Below are 22,045 nucleotides of genomic sequence, written 5' to 3'. Positions count from 1 at the left end.
AAATGAATGTGTCTAATCCTATTTTAAAACGATTAGTATGGGTGCTGTTACCATATCATCTAGCTTCAAATGTGGTTATTTACTTTTATGAGAATGACTTTGGTTCCACTATCCTGACTATTCACCCTTCAGAATCATAGGATTACTTTTAATTTCAGTATTCTCTACATCCTCAGAGCATACCTAATTTTACAAATTCCTATTACATTTCCTCTTAACTTCCTTCTCACAAAAAAGTTCCAATTTTTCCAGTACTTTTTTTCATACAGATACATTTTTTTGTACCTTTTTTTAGTTCTACAATATTCTTTTGGAGTTGCAGTAACCAGTATTATATTTGAAAGTGGTTTCATAGACGTTTTGTGGAAAGGTATTATGATAGTAAAGCTATTGTGAAATTAGGTTTTAGGTTCCCCTTATTTATCCAGAATTTATCTTTTTCTCCCTTTGTGCTATACCAGCACAAAGGTGAGAGCCATTATTCATGTTAGGTTAACTCTAACCCTAGTTTAATCTCTGGCATCTCCAGTTAACTTCAAGCAATTATCTGAAATTCTGAAGAAACCATGTCAATCATTCAGTAATGCTAGACCAGGTTGTCTAGAGGCACTCAAAAGCAGCTTTGTATATCCTTAAAGCAGCTCTTCTTTATGCAACAAACTTTTATACAGCCAGATTGAGCTCAGATTTTAGTTCAGTGTGTTTCTTTTGTAGGCCCTTTTTTGTGATATGTGCAAGAAGTACTTGGGATGGTATAAATCCCTTTGAATTTTAGCACTTGTTCATGGGTGAGTACTGAAGTGATTTCAAAATAGAATGAGATAACATGGGAACAAATGTCTAACAATCCACATATTTCAGTACACTTTTCTGCCTTTTTATGCAGGACACTGGAAAATTCTGCAAGCCTCAAATACAAAGCAATGCATATGTTACCATGGTCTATTTGGGAAAAACTGTGCACCTTTCATATGACCTTTTAGATTATCGAGAGGAAATAAAAATTTACCAACAGCATTGTGGAGGAGAAAACCTATGTGTGTATAGAGGCAAACTGCTGGAGGGAGGTGAGACTGCAAAAAACACCAAGAATTCATCTGAATTCTGGCAACCTCTTATTTTTATATGGATAAACTGTTGAAGTGGTAGCAGAATTATTTCTGCAAAGCTTAGTCTGCTTATGTATGTCCAGGGACTTATATTCCAGCTGCCTCAAACCAAGTCTAGATTTACTGTTTCATGATTGAAAATGAGGCTGCAATTACTTTTGCAAATTGTGGAAGGAGGGATGTACAGGGGTGATTTAACAAAATGCAGTGGGCTATATTAATTTTTGGATGGAGATGCATGGTTAATAAAATACTTGCAGGGGTAAAATGAATACCAAATTATCTACGTACAAGAAGCTATAATATATCAGTGTGAACTGTTTATCGCTCCAGAAGGGAAATGAATGCAGGCTTGAGGTTTGATTCTGAATGTGAATCAATGGTGTTGATGTTGACTTAAGCAAAGCTGTTCCAGGTATAATTGCCAGCAGAAATGAGGGAAGAATAGCATACTGGGTAGAATTAATCTCATGCCATGGTCCTGGGCTATTGCTGAGGAATGATAACCTTTATATCGTTAGTTATCATTTATTTAATTTGTCATAGTGCTAGGCACTAGGTGGAAATAATGTAGTCTGTGCCCAAAGGCCTTAAATCTGTATTAGACTGACTGGTTAACAACAACAGGGGAAGAGGTCAAGGAGTGATGAAATAAAAAATCAGTTGCTAATGAAGAAACTGTTAAATAAAGCTGGAATGGTATTTGAGAAAGGAGGTTACAGAAAAAAATGAAGGGGAACAGCAAAAAACAAAACAAAACATTCCCTAGTGAAAGAAAGGATTGATCCATAAATATGCAAGTAAAGAGCAGAAGGAACTGACATTGATACTGAATGAAACAGCAGATACTTAAGTTTCTAGAAAAGAGAAAAAGAAGCATTGCAAACTTGCAATAAGTGATGTTCAAGAGTAACTTTATTTTTTTTAAAAACATTATTAATAAGGTTTAAGGAGAATGCAGAGGTTTCGGACTGCAGTGGTCCAGGGCAACAGTTTGGAAAGTAGACAGAAGCAAGGGTCAAACCAGAAAAGATACCTTTATGCAATTAGTTTTACCCCTTAGTTCTGTATATTTAGCAGTGGCATTTTTTAAAAACACTAAATAGGAAATTTAATCCTAAAGTGGGATATAAACTAGATTATTCTTTACTGGAATCCCAGTGAATATTTGTTTTCCTACACACACACACACACACACACACACACACACACACACACACACACACACCCCTCTGCTATTTGCAATTGGAAAAATACCTCCTGTAGCTTGAAAGTATTTTTTTTTTCTGTAGTGTAACTAGCTGGTATATTGTTGCAATGAATCCATGTTGAGGTAAAAGCTTCTGCCCTTCTACATTGGAATCCTGATCTTCATTTAGTCAGCTCTAATCTAGACTATTCAAATCTGTGCTTTACTTAGAGCCAAACAAGGTGTGGTGGTACTATCAAGAAAAAAGCAGCTTTGCAGATAGTAGTGTCACATCTTGTTTGGCGTTAAGTAAAGCACAGATTAAAATAGTCTCTATGAGATCTGATAAAAGAACAATTAAGGTCTAAGTAAGCATGAGGTTTGGGTGGGAATGGATCTTGATAATGCAGAGAAAAAGAGTTGGATTTAAATGTGTGCTTAGAAGTAGTTTTATTGTTGTTAGTATTCATCAGATTAGTCTGTTTAGTCAGATAGTAAGGTAATGGTATGTGTATGTATGAATCTTGAAACTAACACTAGCTTATTGTTTTTATAGTTGTTTTGTATTTAGGAAAGCTCTCCACTTTAAGTTTATTCCCCTTTATTAAATTCTGTTCATTTAATGTATCCCACCTTTATTATTTTTACAAACAACCCAAGGCGGTTAACATATCCCATACACCTTTCTCCTCTTACTTTCCCACAACAACATATAAAATGTTTCTTCATCTTGAAAGCTTACCAAAGACAATTAGACCATGGATTTCTCCTAGAAGTACTACTTTCCTATGCATACATGATCCCTTTTATTTGGGACAGCTTTGAAACATGCCACCTCTAACTTATAGCTTGAAGTAGTACAGTCTTGGAAGAAACAAGGATATACTTGTATTGAACTGGTTCCTTGTCTATCTTAAATATGGTCAAAAGCTCCGGTTTTGTTTTTTGTTTTTTAAAAATAAAAATAAATAAATAAATAAATAAATAAATAAATAAATAAAATAAATAATAAAAAGGCTCCGTTATATATACTTTTTTTTTCTTTTTCTCAATTACAGAAACATTTCAGTTCATCTCCAGGAGGCATCATGGCTTCCCCTTCAGTCTCACCTTTTATCTCAATGGAATTCAGGTTGACCGATTAAGTTCTTGCTGCGAATATAAGCATCGGAAAGGTACTCGGCTAGGAGGCAAGCATGGATACTTTGGTTTCATCAATGTGGAAAGATCATCTCCTTGCTATAGGTATGCGTTTATATTTATCAATCTGTTTTGAGGCATTAATATTGTCTTTAATTTGCCACCAAATTTTTCTTTCAAGTGATATTGTCTGGATCACAGCTCTGGAGGAGAAATCATTTAAGTCTTATAAAGTAGAGAGTCCCTTTGCATCTGTAATATAAAAATAAATGATAGTTTATGAATAAATCTCTCTCTATATATATTTTTCCATGGGAATGAATAACTTTATAAATTTTACATGGCATGGGACAGCGACCTATTTATGTTGAGAAAAATGAAAAAAATGACCTCATAAAGCATGATTGGCATTGTGCTCCTCATCTTGTCCTCAGAGCTGGGTCTATGTGTTAGGCTCATTTGGTTCCCAAGAAACCCGTGTACAGGAAAACCTTTTCAAAGGGTCCAATGCATAGGATAACAACATTGGTACCATTTGGAATGCTGGTCAAATGGAGTCTTGTACATGTGTCACTCCTCATATCTAGGGGTCAATTTGCAGATAGCCACACAATGCATCAGAGTAAAGAGCAGCTTGAATAATATATGATATAGCAGAAGTCTCTCCTACCCAAAAAGTTTATTACATCAATTTTATGGCATCCACCCTTCTCCATAACTACAGTAAACTGATATCTAAAGTACTTGCATCATAATTTGAATTGTAGCACATCATGTAGTGAATATACATGATAAAATAGTCTAAATGCAGGGCTAGAATTAATAATTCTGGGAACACAAGAAGACTCAACCAACTCCTGTCCCTGATCTTGAGCTTTGGATTGAAATGGCTAAATATGATAAATAACCATCAATAACAACCATATCAAAAATCCATACTAAGCACTTGCTGGAGCACTCCTATGAAAGAAAATTGCCATGAATAATATTTATTCAAACACAAAGCCAGAGTAGAACCTGTATACTTGTAACTGTTCTATGGAATTTCTGCATGTATTTTGATTCCAAAACGTTATTAGCAACCATTTCCATTAATTTTTCAATTGCACAATTCTGTCAATTTATTCTACTCAGAAAATTTGGGAAAACTGTTTATTTAAGACCTTAAATTTATCTCAGATCTCTCTTGTGTAAGCTTCAAGACATGTTTTCCAGTGGTGTGGATAATTTTAGCTGCATTTATGAAGATTCCCACTTTGTTCTGTAAGCAAAAGTGTGAAGATGTGGACAATAAAGACCTCTACATGTTTGGTGGCAAATAACCAGTCAGAATGCCAATTATTTCAAAGAAACAGTGAAGTGTAGATTTCAGCTTAGTAAACTTAAGACATCTATTAATATAATGTAATGGCTTAGATTGGCTTAAAATAGTTTGTTCTCTTGTTCATAGTACATAGTCCTTTTGTAATATATTTTCAAATTCTATTTCCCTAGATCCTACACCCTAGGATGTTATAGGCCAGATGTGTCAAACTCGCGATGTCATGTGACATCGCACGACGTATCAGAACTTTTTCCACATTGCCGGCAATGGGGTGGGCATGGTTTCCTCATGACGCATCCAGCCCACAGGCCGGCAGTTTGATACCCCTGTTATAGGCTGATTTTGGGGGGTATTTTTGGCTCAATTCTATATCACAGAACAGTAGCTATATAGTTGTTGATTACTTTTCAATTCTATGCCCAAATTCCTTTCAGTAAGATACTTATTTACAATTTGTGAGCATTGCACTATTTAACCTACATCTGCAAAGTATGTTTCAAAAGTATAATACAGAGAAACATAAGATATAAATTCAGAAAGTTGGTTCATATATTATGTTGTTGTTTCAAAAGATGGGCTCTTCTGGGCATTCTCTGTTTGAAAAAAGTATTGATTTATGCTGATTGTGTAAATAAAAGAATAGGGCATTTATTTTTAGTCTAGGCCAGGAACCTTCTTTACGTCTTTTGCCAGAAATGAAAACATCAACCACCTCCATTTCTTCTGTAATATTTTCATTTCTTTGATGTGCAAAGCATTGATAGGCCAAAAAAGTGGTGCACATTTCCCCACTGGGAAAAATATTGTATAAACAGCAGTGAAAAAATAAGGAAAGGAAAGAAATAGAAATCCCCAGAGAGCCAAATGATTTTTCTGATAAGCATACTGCACCATCCAGAAACACTTCACTTCCTCTTCAGAGTCAGATTTGCATGATTAATGTAAATGTTATGCTATCACTAATGTGATAAGCGCTTTCTGAGGATTGGAAAGCATGCAAATTCAAGCCATGGTGATACTTTTTCACTACATTTCTAGTCTAGCCATATAGGTCTGTTTATATGCCAATTTATTTTGACAAAAAATCAGGCAAGAGAATAGTGAAATGCTTTGAATAATTACTCTGGGGAACAGACATAGCTTTGTTGTGCATTTTAATCATTTTCATTGACTTTGCTTTGCGTAAAAACACCTGTAATCTTCTCTATAAGCAAACTGTTTTTTATTCTGACTGCAGGCTATTTTGTTAATTGATTGATTTAGATCACGCCTTTCCAAACAGATGGCACTTAATTTGCTAGCTTATCTAACCATTGGGATAGTAGTAAGAACCCCAGTTATCATACAACTATATTGTAGCCCAGTGATTCTCAACTTGTGGTCCGCGGACCTCTATGGGTCCACGATGTCATCACGGGGTCCATGAAGGCTTGAAGATTTAAATCTTGAGTTAAGTCTTGGGTGTCTGTGGCCACAAAAGGTATTAAAAGGGTGTCCATGATGAAGAAAAGATTGAGAACCACTGTTGCCCATCGCAAGAGCAAAGCCACTGAAATATTAAATGCCAATTAAAACTTTGTTTATATAGACTATCTTTCACTTTATGGACAGTTGAATTTCTTTATATATTATTCAAATTTACATAGCCACCCATCTCATATATACGACTCCTGGAGGCTTAAAAACAATTACAATAAATATAAAAAGAACAATGCAACAATTAAAAAAAGAACAATCCAAAAACATATATAAACCATCATATCAAAATTCATAAAATGTATAGCCATGGTAATCACAATAACACCATTCAGTTCTATCCCTGGGCCAGCTTGCCACATTTTCTGCTGCCCATGCCTGATGGCCAAACTATGTTTTCAGGGTCCTTTGAAAGGCCAGCAGAGTTGGCCTAGGTCAGGGCCAACCTTGGCTCTTTTATGACTCGTAGACTTCAACTCCCAGAATTCCTGAGCCAAGATTGCCTACCCCTGGCCTAGGTGATCTCTGGGGGAGGGGGAGGAGTTATGGTGTTCTAAATTAAAGATAAGATAGTCTAGATAATACAGAATTAAAAGAATGTTGGATTATCACAGCCGGCTAGTTAGTCAAGAGACAAATCAAACAGCAATGGCCTCACCATTTTCCCACAGATATCTTCTCATAAGATTATTATGAGATTATAACAGGTGAGATGGGCAGTCAGACAAACAAATAATATATGAGGTGTTTTGAATGTGATTTCTAAAAGGTACCATACCTCCATGTGAGATTGTCCTTCCTTCCTATACTTTAATGATTTCTTGGGTTTTGTTTTATGTTTTGCTAACTGACACCCCAGTATTGCCCATCATCTTGGTTTTTAGTCCCTATTTAAATTCTCTTAATTTAAAATATTTATTCAATCTTTCTTGATCTTAATTGTTTTATATTATCTTTTTATCACTTTGTAAACTATCAAGAGTTGCTTCAACAGTGAGATGGACGACATATAAATTTAATAAATAAAAAAATAACCCATGAAATAACTTCTTATTTCTGCAATTTATAAGGAAATTACAACAGAGTTTAATCAAATAATGCTTCTATAAACTATGTTTATACAATCCAGTTGTATAGTTGAATCTGGAATATTTGCTTTCTACAAATCTTTGAATTCTTAATTTGGAATTTAATTGGGGAACCGTGGAAGAAATCTTATACCTATTTCATTTTACAGAAGTTTTTACTAAAAACATTTTTCTCAATGATTTTGTTCATTCATTTTGTGAATTTTGATCTTGAAGTGGTACTTTAATTTCCTCAAATCAGTACATTTGCTTTTTCCCTCAATTTTTTTACATATAATATTTTATTAAGCTTATCATGGGAAAATGGGGAAGGGGAAAATGAGGAGAAAGAAGTATAGAATAAAGGGGGGAAAGGAAGAAAAACATTAACTTCTGACTCTTCAGCCCAGTAGAATAAAAATAATATTACAGCCTCAACATTTTACTTTTACTTTTTATCTAATATATACTAGCCATTTCTATAACAACAAACTTGTCTAATCTTGCAAAATCCAAAGTCAAAGTCATTTTTTTCTGTCCCAAGCACAAAATCTAGAAGCAGTTTCCAAGCAGAAACAAAGTTGAATATATTCTTTTGTTTGATTAAAGCAATTAACTTCGTCATCTCTACTAATTCCAACAGTTTTTTCAGCCATTCTTCCATTATGGGAAATAGTGTCTCTTTCCCTTTTTTGCACATATAGCATTTTTGCTGTGTCAACCTCTATAATAACAAAGCTCCAGATTTTTTTTCCAAGTTCTTTATCCATTAAAACTTAAAGAAAAGTCTCTGGTTTGATTTTTATATTTATTTTGAGAATCTTCTGTATTAAAATATGAATCTTATCCCAGTATTTCTTTGCTTTGTCAATAAAAGTGATAAAAAGTTCCTTCTTTACGTTTAACATTTCCAATATATATTTGAAGCACCCTTATATATCTTTAACAATTTGTCAGGTTAAATACCATCAGTACATCATTTTATAAACATTTTCCTTTAAATTATAATTCAACATAAAATTTAAACCCTTCATCCACATGTTTTCCCATTGTTCTAGCATTACATTATATTCAAAATTCTTTGAATCATACAGTGCTTCACATATTTGTTTTCCAAATTCAGTTTCAATAACAATTTATAAACCTTGGCAATAACAAGTTCATCCTTACTGCCTAGTATAAATAATTTCAAATTCATTTTCACAGGGTCAGTCCCATAATTTTGTGTGTAATTTAAATATTTCTTTCAATTGAAAGTATGTAGACGAATGACACATCCTATTGACTTCAACACTTCCTTAGACTTAAGAATGGCTATCGCCCTAAAAATTGATTTTATAAAATCAATTGCCCCTATTTTCCTTACATTAAGCTTCATCCAACGTTCCTTTTTTAAAAGACTTTAAAAACTCTGCCATATTTTCTCTTAATGCATTATGAATCCATTCATCTGAAAATGGACTGACAAATGGAAAATTACCTCCCTCCCAAAAAAGGTCTCCCTCTCACAATACAGTTTTTCATTAGGGTCAATTAGCTGGTGAAATGATTTTCTCCAGCTGTTTTGGTAATACTTGTACAATTCCAGTATACATAAATCTTTTTGTTGTATATTGTTGTATACCCATTCTTGTTTTTTAAAAAAAAAGAAATGCAGGAGCTTTCTCTGCTTTTATTTTCTAGTAATCCCTAGAATAAGACACTTTTAGTGGTATGTTTTCATAATGTCATACTAAATTTTTATCAGATGTATCATTTCATTGGGCCTGGACAAAAAGCCTACACCTCCAAAAAAGAAGACCCTTGAAGAAAGCGCAAAGCTGGAAGATTGGAAGAAAGAAGAAGTGACACACAAGTTGAAAGAGGAAAAAAAAGTATTACCGCCCCACTTTCCTTCAGCTTCTGCGGTAAAGAAACGGGCTGCAGAACGCGCTGAAGAAAAGCAATTGGAGACCAAAAAAAGAGAAAAAGAGAGAGATGAATTTGAGGATACCAAGAAAACTGCTGCTTATGAAGGTATGGTTTGAAAAGAGAAAGCAAGTTGGTCAGTGAGGGGGTCCTTGGTGCTTTCTGAGCTTGGTTGTTTTCTTGCAGATGTTTCGTTACCCAAACTAGGTAACAAATTTGGGTAATGAAATGTCTGCAAGAAAACAACCAAGCTCAAAGAACACCAAGGACTCCTCATTTCAACCCTGAGCTACAAATATTCTCTTTTATCAGGGTAAGTTGCATGAAGGAATCCCTAAAACTGAATTGATCTGAAACACCAATCCTGGATCTACTATCGTCCAGGTGTACCAGATTTGCGCTCCTAAGGTGCTTGTTGTTATTCTTTCATTCTTATCGTCGATCACTCAATAAAGTCAAAGTAGTTAAGCAGAATCCTATGCACAATAGGAACTGAATATCATCTAGGAGGATAAAACTGGTTTTGTCTAAAAGGAGATAAAAGGACAAGATGAGCCTCTCTTCTGCACATAATTTAGGAAGTGTTGACAGTTTATAAAACAAATGTAACACTGTGCTATACCAGTTGTTTTGCTGGAGTTTCACAAGCAGAATAGAGATAGATCAACATAATCACTTCTGTGCTGCTTTAGCTGCATTTTACTGATAATTTGTTTCCTTAAATGGTTTCTTGTGAGATATCTTCCTGTTTCCTGGCATTCTAGAACATGGGGGGTGGGGGAGGGTGAATGAAAGGAATAAAAGCAGAGTGGACAATTAAATTTGACAGAAAAACACATTGTACAGGTTCAGTCCACTGTTAACTTTGATGTTGTTGCTATTTTTTAGGGTCAAGTACAAAGGCAAACCAAAAGCTAATGGACTTAACCTTTGGGGGGTTAATGAGAACCAGTAATAAGATGCAGTCAATTTCCTATCTCCCAATATATGTATCATTTTATTTCAGCATATGAGGAAGATTTTGAAGCTGATGAAGAGAAATCAGTTGGGAAAGTTGAGAAAGTTGAGAAAGAAGCACGTGCTGATGATCAAATGAGTGAAAAGGGGAAGCCGCTCTCCGAAGGGGAAACAGATCGTTCAGATGATGAAAGGAAGAAAAAAGTCTCATCACAGAAATCTTCACGGACTTCTGATAGTGAGCGAGATGAAAGTGAGGGATATACGGAAAGCTACACAGAGGAAGAGGAGAGAAAACATGGTTAGTTGTTTTTTTTCTTAAATTGAAGTACACCATCCTAATAGCTTTTTAATATTTCAGAGGACTCTTCATTTTCAGGGTCATGGTTAAGTATCAGTTAAAGTTGAATTTACATTCATTCAATCATTCATTCATTCATTTCCCATGTTCTTATTTTTGAATCTGTCTCTGTATCTGTTCAGCCAAAGAGGAGTGTACGAATGAAGGAATAAAGTTGACGGTTATAGAATGAAATATAGTATCTGTTATGAATTATGTCTGAATTTCAAGCCTGAGCCACAAGTGGTCTTACCTTTGTGTAGAATGAAATAGACTCTATTCTATTCTGTACAAAACAAGGCATAAGGGGAGCTTTGCTGTCTCATTGTCTTTTTTGAAACTTTCCTCATAACCATGTTACGTACTCTGTTCTATGTACTGTTGTCAAATCAGAAGCAGATCTTCAGTTCTTAGGAGGCTCCTGCCAGTAGATCTTTGAATAATTTCTATGCCAGTTAGCTAACAAAAGCTCCCTGCAGGAGAGACTGAGAAGATGGGATTATATTCTTATAAACTCAAATAGCTTGTAATCCATGGTTTACACTGGAGAAAACAAAGGCAAGTTGATGACTTTGTTTGCAAAGTCTGATAGTACGAACAATGGGCTGTGCTATGCATTGTCTTTTCTGAGTTGGTGGCATATTTTTCTCCCACTTTTTCTCCCATTTACAGGGTAGCCAGTAGATGTCACTTTAGCATTGTAAAGTGTCAAGTGCTGTAAGAGTATTCTCCATTTGCATCTCTGTCTGTCTGTCTGTCAGCAGTTGTAGAGATCTCTTGTCCTATCTTTGTGATCTTGCACCATAGACCTTTATGGTCCACTATTTCAACCCACCCTCACTTTGTTCCCACAATGAAATGCCCCAACCTCAAGGTGAAAAATGTGTGTTCATGGGCCAGTTGGGTTCGAGGCAGGGAACAAAAGCTCAGTGTAGCGAACCCTCAATAATTATTAGCACAAGGAGATTAAAATGTCACAGGATTTGTTTCAGGAGAATAAATAAGATTTTGGGTAACCTCTTTCTTTTCCAGTCACCATGACTGATGGAGATAATTATTTCCTGTATGTATTTGCAGCCACCCACTCCCATAAATAATCTAGTGGGAAGCATGTATTTCATTTCCCATTCATTAATACAAAAAGTGTGGAAGCAGGTCTCAAGCAGAGCACATTTGCAAGATTATGGAAGCGGCCAGCTTTTTGGCTTTCTGTTAATTTCTTCTTTTCTATTTTACTGTTTCTGATTTGGCTGTAACTTATTCCCCTCTTGACACTGAAGCTGTTCCAGACTTTTCTATATTTCCTGCTTATCCCTAAAATTCTTCCCATTTTGACGGGCCTTACTGTACATGAAAGAACATTGTTTTATTCAAACCAAATGTTAACGTTGCTTTTACTTTCATGTTTTCTCTGTGAAATATAGGCAAAGGTAAAGCAACTGACAGGGAAATGGATGCATCTGCCCGAAAGATCCAAGCTTTTTATAGGAAGCATAAAGGTCAACAGCAAACTCAGGCTGTCAAACCAGGTTTGGGGTTGGTTTGCATGGAAAAGAATCTTGGTTCTGATCAAGACAAACCCAATTTTTACATAGTCAGTGACTGTGACAAATAATCATCTTGCAGCTTTGCTAATCATTAATAAGCATAATTGCACATTTTGTTCCTTTTTTAAAAAGTTGGTGTGTCTTCTGAGGCTTGTGGCGAAATTATATCATATGATTTGAATTTCAACAATGATCATATTTGGTGTTCGGGAAAGTAATTAGCAGCTAATTTTTGCTTTCAAATGAATGTGGGCGACTTGCTTGTGGGGTTTTTGCTTCCAAATGAATGTATACAGACCTTTCTTTTTTGTGTAGGTATTTTTCTGTAGGGTACCGACTCTATATGATATGGATACCATACAGTGATGGATGGGGAGTCTCGCTTTGTAATAGAGGATTGTCCAGACAGAGATGATAATCAGAAGGCCAATGACTATCCTTTAATTGTTCATTTCCATTCCTCTTTGGTTCTGCTGTCAATACAATATTTAGATGTTTGTTAAAAGCTCACCCACCCCCCATTTCTTTCAGGTCGCTGGATGATTAGCCATGACTGAATTTGTTTTATATCTGAAAAAAATATATCCGAGCTCCTTGATTTGTTATTGTGTAATTTATTTTGTTGGAATGGAACAAAGTCATTTTGTCAGGGTCCTTGTTGATTTGTTTCTTTGCTTATAGTATCAATGGATTTCTTATTTAAAAGATTTGCATCTTATGCTGGACTGTTCAGACATAGAGAACAGATGCATCATATGATGAGTTTTTTTCCTTCTGTCTGTCTGCTATCTATCTATCTATCTATCTATCTATCTATCTATCTATCTATCTATCTATCTATCTATCTATCTATCTATCTATCTATCTAGCTAGCTAGCTAGCTAGCTAGCTAGCTAGCTAGCTACAGTATCTATCTATCTATCTATCTATCTATCTATCTATCTATCTATCTATCTATCTATCTATCTATCTATCTATCTATCTATCTATCTATCTATCTATCTATCTATCTATCTATCTATCTATCTATCTATCTATCTATCCATACATCCATACATCCATACATCCATGCATCCATCCATGCATCCATCCATGCATCCATCCATGCATCCATCCATGCATCCATCCATGCATCCGTCCGTCCGTCCGTCCGTCCGTCCGTCCGTCCGTCCGTCCGTCCGTCCGTCCGTCCGTCCGTCCGTCCGTCCTAGATAGATAGATAGATAGATAGATAGATAGATAGATAGATAGATAGATAGATAGTAGATAGATAGAAGTAAGAGTCCATCATCATGTCTTTCTAAAACCTCCCTGATACGTAAAAATAAATTAAAACTGATTTTTAATTTTAAGTTTGTGACATCGTCATCTGAATAAAAGATATATGTTACTAGGTGTTTTAGACAACTTATTCTTGACAGCTGTAGACCTGCAGGTCTAATTGAAGGCAAAATTTCTCCCAATGTGGAAATTTTTAATAACCTCTCCAGATAGATAAGGAATCTTTACTCTTATTTTTTCCTCCCATTGTTTTGTTGAGAGCTGGTCAGAGAGACTGAACTTATATTTTTCAGATCCTGGTAGGCCATAATGCTGTGAATAAATCAGGACTCATTAGTTAGAGAAAACATTTCATGATGTTTTGCTGAGGGTAGCAAACAGCGATTTTGCTATTAGTCTGTTTATATTCTCTAAAATACTGATAATATTTTTAATGAGCTGGCTAACTCAAAGATACTGTGTCTTTTTACATTCTTGGAGATTTAAACCTAATGCTATTTTGCATATTCTTCATAAGCCATGGGAGAGCAAGCATCACCGACTTCAGTTCCCACTTGCATCACTTATGTTTTGTATAAAAAAGGGGATAATATAAAGCTCCAAGTGTGTTTTTCAAGTGGATGAAGTGATTGTGCAGTGTGTGTGTGTGTGTGTGTGTGTGTGTGTGTGTGTGTGTGTGTGAAGAGAGGCACTTTTTCAGGCTTAATTCTAAGTTTCTTTACTTGACCTTACAAAAAATGCATCACAAGGATTGGGTTGCAGGATGCCATTAAATCGTAACTGTCTTTACTCTTTGTAGGTAGAAAACAAGTGCTTTCCGTCTCCGGCAGCAGCACATTATACAGCAGCGCAACCGAATCCGAGTCCGAAGGCAGGAAGCGTGATGAGGAAGAAGACGTTACAGACATTCATTCAGAATATGAGACGGAAACCACCAAGTCTCAACGGGAGGGAAGTCAGGGAACCGATGTGGAAGAAGAGGAAAACTTGGGGGAAACAGGAAGCTTGTCCACCAAGAATGTGCCAGATATCTTCTATGAAGAAAAAGTGGAGATGACCCTTCAGGACATGAGTCCGGGCCATGAGAAACCCAAGCTTATAGGGTCGGTAGACATGGGGGAGGAGGAAGAGAAGGATAAGTTAGTGCATTTGAAAAGCAGTGCCCTAGAAGGCTATCCGAGCAGGAAGATTTCTGAATATAAGGAAGGTGGTAAGTATGGTTTGCAGAGAGATCTGTACTAGGTTTGGTGAATACAAGTGTGTTGCTTTATTAATTCTTAAGTGAATGCTGATTTTCTGGTGCCGTGTTTTGATATTGAATATGAATAAAAACCTTGCTTGAATCTTCCTAAATCTATTAATATCCTTGAATGGGGCAAGATTTTGCTTTGCTGTACGGGCCAGATAACTGGTAGATATTTGTCTTGAAATTGCCGTCTTATTATTTCAAGTGCCGGGATTGAATAATATTACATATATAGGGCTTCCGTGAGTCTTTCTTTGTCACCATCACTATTGTGCATGGGTCATTTGGTGACTGAATTAATTTAATTTCTAGTTAGCCAGGGGCAAAGAGATGAAATGAATCTTAGATCAGTGAATATGCCTGGAATTGACAATGACCATAATTGAAACCTTAGTTGTACAATTCATACAAAAAGAACAAAATCAAAATAGTTGTGTATATTTTGTAAAGATTCAGAAACATAGGCCCTAAAACAAGTTTTTGTGTCTTTTTATCATTTGAGACAATGAATTGGGAGACCCAAATACATGATATTTTTTCAGTTTTTTCATGATCATGAAGCATATGGATTGCCATATTTAGGTTATCCTTCTTTATTCTGTATTAGATTATTTGATCATCTCGGCTACCATTGTCCAATACAACCTTTCCAATCCTGTTGACCACTAAATATATTAGGCTACAATATCCAGAATTGTAACCCATATGCTTATTTCTGTGAATCATAAAATACATATTATTTACATGATTATTCCCGTTTCCTGCCTCAGATCCCTTTGGCAAGAAAGACAAAAATATTTTATTTTGTTTTAATGTAGCTCGTGATGGAAATATTGTAAGAGTGAATCAATTCATACTAATTAGCATTTTATCAGTGGTGATGCAGGCATGAAAGAAAGCCATAAGTCATGCTAATATTTTTGATTTGTGGTTTGGAATATGTTCTTTGGATGGTGATACATTATGTTCTTGCTTGATTTAATATATTTTGATAGATTGTTTCATATGACTTTGTATTGCTGGATTTACTAGTTTGGCAGGGTCAGACGATTATAAAACGGTAATTGTCTGCTAACATCTTGGTGCTGGATTGCTTTTCATTGTCTTGCAATTTTTTATGTATAAAACATGGAGGAATATTGAAAAAAATACAGTTCGGGATAATTATGCTGAATTATTTATAGGTGTTTAGTTGCTTGAGATACTTTCCTTCATCCATATGCTAGGTTTTCAGTATGAGTGACTTTGCAATTACACTGTTAGATGAGATGAATATTTAAGTACAATTGAGGAATGAAATTAACCACTTAAGAGGAATACATATAGAATTAAATATTCTAACATTAAATGCAAGTGTGGAAAAAAGCATGTAGGCTGAGTCAGTGGCCTGCCCCAGATTTTAGCATAAAAGAATATCATTACTTCTATTTTGTTTAGACCATAATCATGAAATGACTGTGCAATGGTTTTAGCTTTCAGTATAGCATTCAGCAGTGTCTTCAGATTCTGCTGCTGTGATTGAAGGTAATAAAAATGTCAGCTACCAACATCTTTTAAAAAGAAGTTTTACAGGGTAGTAGTAGATGATATGGTATGCCTTGATGAATGTCCTGGCAAACAAAGAAAGTTGTTACTTAATATTTTCTGAATAGGAATGTGAGGACACGTGAACATTCTAATGGATGATTTTGATGATAGTTTTGGGAACAGCAAACTATTCAACCTTGGTAAATCATTAAGACCATGTAACGCTCAATTAACCTATTAGGTTGTGGTAGGAGATGAGACTCTAAAAATGGCCTGAAGCTCAAATACTGTGATCGGTTCTGGTCAGGTCTCTTTATTCACAGAAAAATCATCCCTATATAGAATGACTCCCCTGTTTTAAAGTGGGACTCAGATTGCAACATTTGCCAATAGCCAGAGGAAAAAAGTTAATTAAGAGTAGCAGGAATTCCCAGAAGAGACATATAAAAGAAGTATGTATGTGAAAATGATGCAAAAGGACATTCTCCCTTGGAAATGTATTACAGGTAGTACCTCTCAAAGGTCTGTAAATTGAATGAATCTTATTTCTTAGCATGTTGCCCAAATTCAGTGTGAGAGGCATTAACTCTCCTTCCATTTTTTGCCTGCGAAGTACCTTTAGCTGCCCACTGAGTTTCAGGCACCAGTTGATTATTTTGGCTGTTTTGCATTTTTTAAAACCATGGGTTAGGTTAGGTTTAATGGGTTGGAGTAGTATTTTTCAACATTGAAAACTTGAATATGTGTGGTCTTCCGCTCCCTGAGATCGCCCAGTTAGCAAGCTGGTTAGGAAATTTAGGGATTTAAAGTCCACACATTTTCAAGTTTTCAAGTTGAGAAACACTGGGTTAGCTTTAGGTTTGATCAAAGATCGATAGTTACGTCTTCAAATATATAGCCACGCCATATGACAGCCATGACAACAAAGATATCAGACATAATTGATTATGTCCGTGGTAGGCAAAAACTTTTCAGATGAGATAAAATAAAGGAATCTCCATGCACCAAACAGGATTTACCACATTATACATACGTTAACCTTTAGGTGATGTGGCGATATTGAAAATTTTCCTATAAAATAACAAAAGCACTTAGACTTATATATCGCATCATAGGGCTTTACAGCCCTCTCTAAGAGTTTACAGAGTCAGCATATTGCCCCCAATAATCTGGGTCCTTATTTTACCGACCTCAGAAAGATGGAAGGCTGAGTCAACCTTAAGCTGGTCAGGATCGAACTGCTGGCAGTTGGCAGAGTTAGGTTGCAATACTGCATTCTAACCACTGCACAACCACTGCTCATGCATGAATAGGGTGTCCATACTTAAGAAGAGCCTTCAGTATTTTCCTTTTTAAAAAGACAAGACATAAATGCTGAAGAGCATTTTTACAGAGCAATTTCTTTCTCCTTTAATGTCATTTTGGACAAAAGAAAAAAAATGTGTTGTTGCTTAGAAAATCATGGTTTCTGAGCTGATAGGAATATGATATTAATAATGGACATTTTGTTATAAACAAGTGAAATATAAACAACCGAATTATTAACACACTAAAGTTACAGTAAAAATAATAATTTTTAAAATTATAAAAATAATAATATTGTAGAACGGCATAGCAAAACTGGAGCATGTGGGGATTTACACTCAGCCTTTCCCATGCGTCAAAATGAGACAAAGCTTGCAAGTTATTTTACTTCCTTAAGGAATTAACAAAACTGTTGGAATTGTGTCAGGAAGCTTAGTATTCAAAGATGCCCTTATTTTATCTGTGATGGAATAATAGCTTTTCAATTGTATTGTTGCTATTACTGTTCTTGTTGTTATTTGTATCCTGCCTTCAGGATACCTTTCTGATTTTAATTTGTGCACAAATTAAAACCATTTCTGAACAAAGGTGACCTTACAGCTTGGTGATATTTGAAAGTGGTGAGTGCTTTGTGTAATTTTTGCATGGGAGAGACAGCATTGCATGAAATTTCCATTGCCTAAGGAAAGAATGACGTTTGCTTATATGTGCACATAATTCATCTTTATGGTGAAGAATTTTGCTGGATCTTAACTGCCATCCTTAGCTAGTTGTACAGTAATTGTAAGCTCATTTTATGTTCAAGGATGGGTTGGTTTTATTTTATTTTGTTTTTTGTTTTTTTTTGCTTTCTCTTTTGCTCTCTTCTTTTATGATTGTGGAACTATTTTTTTGAAGATCGCAAATCGGTCAGAGAGAAAATAGCTGAGGCTATTGAAAAAGATCAGCTTTTGAGTTCTGAACCTGAACCTAGCGATTACAGTACAGAGGATGAGGATGAACATATAACAGCTGCTCAAGACAAACTTGAAGGTAAGTTCTACTGTTTGCATGGAACCTGTCTTCAGTATTTGATTTTAAAATAAATTCTCAGTTATTTTGACGTAAGGCCACACTTGCTTTCAAGATATATCATTCCTAGGTATATGTGTGTACACATTGACCTTTAATGTTTGATTTAATGCATTTCAGAACCTTTATCTTCCTTTTTTCTTTGTATTTTCACTTTTTGAAAAAATAAAACTATATCAATTCCCAAAAAGAAAAAAGGGAATTTTACAAAAAAAACCACCCCAAAACACAATTAGACAAAAGCATGCAAATCAATTAAATAGCTTTCACTACCAGAGAGTAAGTTATCTCGCCACAAACTTCTTAGAGCAAAAGTGAAAGTGAAGGGAAGATAAAAGACCTGACTCTCCTATTGCTCTTACCAAGAATTGTGGTCATCAAGATCCCTCTTCTGCAAAGATATATGATCATCTTAGGGTTATCCTTGGTTGTTCCTAATGTTCCCATTCAGATCTAGGGAGCAGGTTTGGCTGCATAATCAGCTGTTTGTCCACGAGAGAAAAGAGATCACCTGTCACCATCTTGGGGGCAAAACCTTTATATTCCTATACTTTTAATTTTCTGAAGCTATTGTCTTTTTATGGACCTTTTCTGCAGTGGAGAACTTCTAATTGATTTATCATTTTTGTAGTCCAACTTCAGTGATATGGCCACTCTTTAATATTTTATAATAGTTAGTTTGCTTGGAAAAGGAAGGCTTTGCTGGCAATGTTTTGTGTAAAAAGAAGCAGCAAAATTAGTAGTGTAGGAGGAATACCAGGCAGTTTGTAAGGTAGACTAATAATGAACCATACAAGAGCAAGTTTTCAGAACACTCTTCTCTCTTGACTTATTCTACTTATGTGGGACTCTTGACTTATTCTGTAATGTGGGACCATAAAATTAACTTGTCCAATTTTCCATTATATTGTACCATCCTTCCCAAATCAGTTGCTCTCAGGTTAATCTAAGAAGCAAAGTGACTGATGGCTATCCATTCAAAATGGCTGGGCCAACAAGGGCAGGTGAAACATATGTCAATGTATTTTTTAAAAATGCCACACTGATAAAGTTCTCACAATTACAACTCATACTGTGCTTATTTTAATAGCACCAGATGACGTTTCCTTGGCAAAACGATCAAGAAGGACTGAATCGCAAAAGGCTGCAAAGCAAATGAAAAAAGAGAGAGAGATGATGGACAAGGAAGGAGTACTTGAGGAAGAGGAGCTTGTAGCTGGTAAAGGCCCCAAAGAAGCAGCTCTAACAGAAGAATTGCTAGCCCCCAAAAGAGCAAGTCTTAGAGGAGACCAGGGAGTAAAACCTGAACTTCTGGCAGGAAAAAGAGAATGGGAGAGAGAACCCATAGAATCAGACCTGGCCAGTATAGAAAAAGAAATAACCCCCAAGGGTGAAAAAATTGAGAGCATGACAAAAACAGGTGAAATGGCAATAAAACATAAAGCTGCTGATGGAGAGGAGGTTTTAGGGGGATTCAGATCAGAAGGGGAAGAAACTGAAGATGCCAAAATTAGTGAGAAGTCAAGAGCAGCAAAGAGAGAAGAACATGTGCGATGGCAGATCCTTGAGGGAGAAGAAGGTGCAGAAGTGACTGAGGCACCAACAGCTTTAAAGACAAGAGAATTAGAAAAAATTAAGACAGAGGACAGGCTTGAAGCAAAAGAAAAGATGAAAGGAAAATATGAGACAGCTGAAGATTGGGAGGCAACATCTGCAGAAAAGATCAGTATTGGAAAGGGACCAGAAAAGGTAGGAGAAGCTGAACCCAAAGAAATTTTTCAAGAGAAAAAACATAAAGCAGAGGCCGAAAAAAAAGCTGACATAATGGAAAAGGAAAGAAAGGATGAGGCATTTTTGAGGGAAGATGAGGAGAGAAAATATGAATTGAGGCCCATTTCCCCTTTGGAAGCAGGACTTAGACCACCACAATTAAAAGTGGAAGATGTTCTCTATGGAGATGAAAAAGCAGCTGCAGCAGAAAAGGCAATCACTAGTGGAAGAGAGGTTCCATCTGAGATGGAAGAAACAATCCAAGGAATTTCATCCAGATGGGATGAAGATTTATACCAAGAATATCCAGATGTGACTGGGATGAAAGCCATATCTACAGAAGATTTAGCCCTCAAGAAAATAGAGCCTTTGGTGGGAGAGGCCTTCCTCGACCATGAAATTGAAATAATTGAGGAAGACAAGTTAGCAGGCAAACCATATTCTGAAAGAGAGAAAGAGAGACAAGCAAGAGCAAAAGATATTTTGGCAATTGAGCAAACAGCCCAAGGAGAAAAGACTGTAGTACAACCTGTAGAAAGAGGAGCTGAAGAAAGAGGAGCAGAAGAAAGGCTAAAGTTCAAAATGGCAGCTCCAGAAGAGAAACTGGACTTGGAGAAAGAAGGGCTTTATATTGAACCCGGCTTAGAATCTATGGCAATGCTGATGGAAGAATTAGCAAAGAAGGAAAAAGCAAAAGGAGAGATGTGGGTTGAAGAGGCAGAGGGACAAGTAAAAGGATTATCTCCAAGACAGAAAATGATTGAAGAACAAAAAGCACCCAGAAGAAAGGCAGAAGCTGAAGAGAGAGGTGCTGAGATGGCACTTAAAGAAGAGGCAGAAACTGATGAGACAGAAGTTAAGACTAAACGTAAAGTAGGAAAAGAAGAGGTAGGAAAGAAAATGGAATATCCATGGGAAGCAGAAGGAGACATGGCACTTAAAAGGGAGGTAGAAACTGGAGAGGCTAAAGTCGATGTGGGACTTGAGGAGGAGTTAGAAGTCACAGAGGCAGAAGCTGACATGACACTTAAAGGGAAGGCAGAAAGAAGACATGTCAAAGCTAAGGTGGAACCTAAAGGAGAGTTATACACTGAAAAAGCAGAAGCTGAAATGACACTTGAAAGAGAGGAGGAAATTGGACGTGTCAAAGCTAAGGTGGAACCTAAACTAGAGTTATATGCTGAAGAAGCAGAAGCTGAGATTACACTTGAAAGAGAGGCAGAAATTGGACGTGTCAAAGCTAAGGTGGAACCTAAAGGAGGGTTATACGCTGAAGAAGCAGAAGCTGAGATGACACTTGAAAGAGAGGCAGAAATTGCACGTGTCAAAGCTAAGGTGGTACCTAAAGGAGACTTATATGCTGAAGAAGCAGAAGCTGAGGTGACACTTGAAAGAGAGGCAGAAATTGGACGTGTCAAAGCTAAGGTGGTACCTAAAGGAGACTTATATGCTGAAGAAGCAGAAGCTGAGGGGACACTTGAAAGAGAGGCAGAAACTGGACGTGTCAAAGCTAAGGTGGAACCTAAAGGAGGGTTATACGCTGAAGAAGCAGAAGCTGAGATGACACTTGAAAGAGAGGCAGAAATTGCACGTGTCAAAGCTAAGGTGGTACCTAAAGGAGACTTATATGCTGAAGAAGCAGAAGCTGAGGTGACACTTGAAAGAGAGGCAGAAATTGGACGTGTCAAAGCTAAGGTGGTACCTAAAGGAGACTTATATGCTGAAGAAGCAGAAGCTGAGGTGACACTTGAAAGAGAGGCAGAAATTGGACGTGTCAAAGCTAAGGTG

At 36.2% G+C, this 22,045-nt stretch overlaps 1 protein-coding gene across 1 annotated transcript in view; it reads left to right on the top strand.

The window, feature by feature from the left end:
• Positions 1 to 22,045, top strand: part of ERICH3 (glutamate rich 3) — a 62,375-nt gene that overhangs the window by 33,931 nt on the left and 6,399 nt on the right. Inside the window, exons 9-16 of the mRNA XM_029283591.1 lie at positions 887 to 1,067; positions 3,357 to 3,543; positions 9,053 to 9,321; positions 10,220 to 10,471; positions 11,935 to 12,039; positions 14,138 to 14,548; positions 18,314 to 18,448; positions 19,578 to 22,042. Coding sequence (XP_029139424.1) covers positions 887 to 1,067; positions 3,357 to 3,543; positions 9,053 to 9,321; positions 10,220 to 10,471; positions 11,935 to 12,039; positions 14,138 to 14,548; positions 18,314 to 18,448; positions 19,578 to 22,042 — 4,005 coding nt within the window. The remainder of the gene's footprint in view (positions 1 to 886; positions 1,068 to 3,356; positions 3,544 to 9,052; positions 9,322 to 10,219; positions 10,472 to 11,934; positions 12,040 to 14,137; positions 14,549 to 18,313; positions 18,449 to 19,577; positions 22,043 to 22,045) is intronic.

Source organism: Protobothrops mucrosquamatus, unplaced genomic scaffold (assembly GCF_001527695.2).
Source record: "Protobothrops mucrosquamatus isolate PMUCROS unplaced genomic scaffold, P.Mucros_1.0 scaffold142, whole genome shotgun sequence".
In the NCBI taxonomy this organism is placed as follows: Eukaryota; Metazoa; Chordata; class Lepidosauria; order Squamata; family Viperidae; genus Protobothrops; species Protobothrops mucrosquamatus.
This window is presented reverse-complemented; position numbering and strand designations above follow the sequence as displayed.